Below are 5000 nucleotides of genomic sequence, written 5' to 3'. Positions count from 1 at the left end.
TATATATATATATATATATATATATATATATATATATATATATATATATTCAAATAAGCCATATATATTTTGATATATTAATGTCTGGATTCTCTTAACGACCTCGGGATCAGAGCCCCAGGCGAAATCTCACAAAGACAAGAGTTTGGCTCCGGCCGGGAATCGAACCCTGGTCGGCAAGCTTATATAGACAATGACTAGTATATATGTTTATGCATACATATGTAGTCACACATATTTATACCTATATATGAATATATATATATATATATATATATATATATATATATATATATATATATATATATATATATATATGTCTGTGTATACATACCGGTGTATATATGTTAGACAGGAAGGTCTTATCTCTCCTAGATTGTTCACAGTGTACCTAGAAATTTTTAAGAATTCAGTTTGGAAAATGTAAGAATTGACATTTAATGAATTATGGGAAGAATTGCAAAAGATGTTAGTAGGGATGAATAGATAAAACAAAAATGTAGGACTGAAAATGAATACGAGTAAAACTAGATAATATTCAATGAAGATGAAGAGAGACAAAAAAATAAAAATGGTTATGGTCGAACCTCCAGAGATTGTTAATTAATATACATACTTGGGACAGACAGTAAGAGTTTCTCCAGGACATGAGACCAAAATTAAAAGAAGGATAAGCATGGATTGGAGAGATTTTGGTAAACCAAATGAGATTATGAAACATAAAATGCCACTTTCCTTAAAAACAAAAGTATTTAATCAGATGGTCATAGCAGTATTAACTTATATATCAGAAACTTGGAGCCTTACTAAAGTTTTAGAATACAAGCTAGTAACAATTCAATGTGCTATGTGCATAATACTAAGAGACAGAAAAAAGTAGCATGGATACGAGAGCAAATTAAATCAAAGGTTATTCTTACATGTGAGAAAAAGAAATGGACATGGGCAGGACATTTTATGAGAATGACACTCATACACAGACGCGTGTGGAAGGACATGATTGAGTCCTTTGTCCTGCAGTAAACAAGTTATGGCTGAAGATGATATCATGATGATGATGATTATATATAAAGCATTGTTTTAGCAAAGGATATAATTTTGTATAGTTGAATTAAGAAATATCAGAAGAATGGTGTTTAGGTTTTGTGAATGAGATCACAGGGAAATTTGCTTTGATCGGCAGTTTTCATACCAGGAAATTTGCATAAGTTGAAGATATTTAGGTATTTTGTTATTTAATTTTACCATATTTTTGCAGGCCTCCGCGGATCCTAATGAAACAGACCCAAAATGTTCTAAAGAAGTAAGTTATAGAGTTTTAGTTATTTGATCATGTCATTAATTTATTAACTTATTTCTTATTTATTCATTAATGAAATTTTTCACGGATATTTAAATTTGTCATCCAGTGATTATCATCAATCTTCTGGAATCACTAGATATCAATCAGCTTATTACGTTTCTAACTAGTCAGATCACTCCTGAAGTTTATTGTCTAGCTTAAGAAGTCGAAGTCCTTATTACTTAAAATGAGCAGGCCGTTCTTTGTTGAGCTAATAACAATATTTTGCGTGACATATAGCGAAATCATTGAATCAAAGACACCGTGAAAATTAAGCCAAATTGAATTCAAATATTGCCTATTTCACCTTATTCCTTAATGTCCTAATTAATTATTGTTTTCTTTAGAGGATTCCACCGTACAGTCGTCCACTTTTTGAAGAGGCCGGCGTAAAAGGAAACTCAAAAGTGAAGATTCCGGGTAACTTTACCCATAACGAATGTTACTGTTTCAAGGTGAGTGGTAGCGTCGAAATATATTGGCATTAGATTATCATTAACGCTTAAATTAAAGCTATTCCATTTACCTACATTTTAAGTATCTACCCCTATGTCATCATCATCATCTCCTCCTACGCCTATTGACGTAAAGGGCCTCGGTTAGATTTCGCCAGTCGTCTCTATCTTGAGCTTTTTATTCAACACTTCTCCATTCATCATCCACTTCGCGCTTCATAGTCCTCAGCCATGTAGGGCTGGGTCTTCCAACTCTTTAGTCCCTTGTGGAGCCCAGCTGAACGTTTGCTGAACTAATCTCTCTTGGGGAGTGCGAAGAGCATGCTCAAACCATCTCCATCTACCCCTCATCATGATCTCATCCACACATGGCACTCGAGTAATCTCGCTTATAGTTTCATATCTAATCATGTCCTATCAGTTAACTCCCAATATCATTCTGAAGGCTTTGTTCTCAAATTTACAAAATCTGTTGGAGATTGTTTCATTGTTATACCATGACTCATGTCCATAGAGTAACACCGATCTCACTAAACTCCTATGTATATTCATGAAAATTCTTTGAGATTCTGAATGGTACTCTGGAACTTATGTAGTTTGCATACATCACTTACTTTAGAACATCTTGCTTAACACTACTGTTGAGAATAACTTTGCCACACTTTTATCATTATTATCATTACTGTTATTATTTACAATAACCGTGGGTTATTATGCCAGTTGATATAAATACATGCTTATTAATTTCCTTCATTTCTACATACTCTCTTTGACTGCTTGTCTAGTCGTATCGCCTACTTTCCTGACCCATGGAACTAATTTAAACGCAAAATGAGTTAATCACGATAGACTAAAGATAGTACTTATCATTACCAACAGATCAGACCGAATGGATACAGCAGCAAACTAACGGTTCTTAATGCCGTCATTGGATCTAGCTGTAGGCCTCTCACTACCCAGACAAAACCACAGTAAGTGAAAATCCATTTTTTTTTCTTTTTTAAATTTCGTAATTCTGAAACGGGCCATCAAACCCTGATTAAACTTCATAACGATTCAAGGTAATATTGTTTTTCTTGCAGATTTCATAACTTTCACGGCAGCTTAGAATTAATTAAAACATATCGAAATAAAATCTTTTACAGGAATTAAGTCTGTATGAGATTTATTCCAGATGAGTAACATGGAATGAAATTTGCCTGAGTAAAAAGTCAGTTTTCCAGGTATTAATCTTTAAACACTGACTCCTTAAGGTACTTGATTAATTCTTCCTTTTGACAATCCTAAGCTTTTTTTTATTTTTATTTTTTATTTTTATTTTCTTATTTTTTTTTTTTTTTTAGTTTCTACTTTGTGGATAACGAGTAATAGTTTAAGTTTTCATAAAGTACACTGACTCGATTTCTGGTAGAAGCTAAGAGAAATATGCACTTATGAATGGACCTGATTGTATGTATACGTACATTATATGTACGAATTTTGATTTCCATGGACATGAAGGTATTTAAATTTGTAAAGTCAGTCCATTTAAAGTCCTTCTATAGTGCAGACGTATTTTACTCACATGCATATCTACACACACGCACACATATATATGTATACACACACACACACACACACACACACACACACACACATATATATATATATATATATATATATATATATATATATATCCGTACAGTTATTATTATTATTATTATTATTATTATTATTATTATTATTATTATTATTATTATTATTATTATTATTACTTGCTAAGTTACAGCCCTACTTTGAAAAGCAAGATGCTATAAGCCCAAAGATTTTGTAGATTTGAGAACAAAGCCCTCAGAAGAATATTGGGAATCAAATGGCAGGACAGGATTAGAAATGAAACTATATGAGAGAACACTCAAGTGCCATATGTGGATGAGATCATGGTAAGGAGTAGATGGAGATGATTTGGGCATGCTCTTCGCACTCTCCAAGAGAGATTAGTTCCCCAAACTTTCAACTGGGTTCCACAAGGCATTAGAAGAGTTGGAAGACCCAGGCCTACATAGCTGAGGAATATGAAGCGTGAAGTAGATGAGGATGAATGCAAAAAATCTTGATTTAAAAGCTTAAGATAGAGACGACTGGCGAAATCTAATTGAGGGGCTTTGCGTCAATAGGCGTAGAAGGAGATGATGATGATGATATATACATACACACAAACGTACACTCACACACACACACACACACACACACACACACACACACACACACACACACATATATATATATATATATATATATATATATATATATATATATATATATACACACACACACACACACACACACACACACACACACACACACACACATATATATATATATATATATATATATATATATATATATATATATATATATATATATATATATATATATATAAATTATTAATGAAACGTTTCCTTAAAAATTATAAACAGTAAAATTTTCTCATTAGGCTAACATACGGTTGTAGTAGCCAATTAGAAACGTCCTTGCCTGCCGATCCTTTGGACGGGTGTTCGAGACCGGCTCAAGCTCGATAGTTTCTTATAATGTCCACAACCTCACTAACCTCGCGAGCTACGGAGTGGGGCGGGGGGTGGGGGTTGTGGGAGCCTATAGATCTACATGCTGATGACTTAGCAGCCATTGTCTGGCTCTCCCTGGACCTAGCAAACGGAGAGGGTGCCTGGGCACTGAACCTATGTACATATGGCCAGTCTCTAGGGCATTGTCACTGTTCATTGCCTCTACCATTCACAAGTGACCTCTAAACATTAATCATCCTACAGTCACTGCACTATTTACTTCAACCCGGCTCATGTTCTTGACATAGATATTTCTTAATATTTGAGGTAGGTAAAAGCCAAAACAAGTTCTTCAAATAGGAGAGAACCTTGTTTACCCCATACAAAAATGAAAGAAACACGTTAGTAGTAGAGGAAATAGATAGGTAGGGAGGTAGATAGGTGGAGGGAGGAATAGAGTACTTAGGCATAAATAAATATCGTTTTCTGTTATATAAACAACATTGGAAGAAACCGTAGATTCCTGGTTGCGTCTTATAGGGTAACGTATACACATTTTAATATACAAAACAATAATACAGAGAGAGAGAGAGAGAGAGAGAGAGAGAGAGAGAGAGAGAGAGAGAGAGAGAGAGAGAGAGATGATTATTTTAT

At 33.9% G+C, this 5000-nt stretch overlaps 1 protein-coding gene across 4 annotated transcripts in view; it reads left to right on the top strand.

Annotated features, from left to right (window-relative positions):
* The window catches only part of LOC137642484 (uncharacterized), a 48985-nt gene that overhangs the window by 34361 nt on the left and 9624 nt on the right, over window positions 1–5000 (top strand). For all 4 annotated transcript variants that reach the window (XM_068375076.1, XM_068375075.1, XM_068375073.1 and 1 more), the window contains 3 exons: window positions 1259–1303; window positions 1690–1797; window positions 2677–2768. In XM_068375076.1, the coding sequence (XP_068231177.1) occupies window positions 1259–1303; window positions 1690–1797; window positions 2677–2768 (245 nt within the window). The remainder of the gene's footprint in view (window positions 1–1258; window positions 1304–1689; window positions 1798–2676; window positions 2769–5000) is intronic.

This window comes from Palaemon carinicauda, chromosome 6, assembly GCF_036898095.1.
Source record: "Palaemon carinicauda isolate YSFRI2023 chromosome 6, ASM3689809v2, whole genome shotgun sequence".
Taxonomy (NCBI): Eukaryota; Metazoa; Arthropoda; class Malacostraca; order Decapoda; family Palaemonidae; genus Palaemon; species Palaemon carinicauda.
Note: the sequence above shows the minus strand (reverse complement) of the source record. Positions and strands in the feature narration are given on the sequence as shown.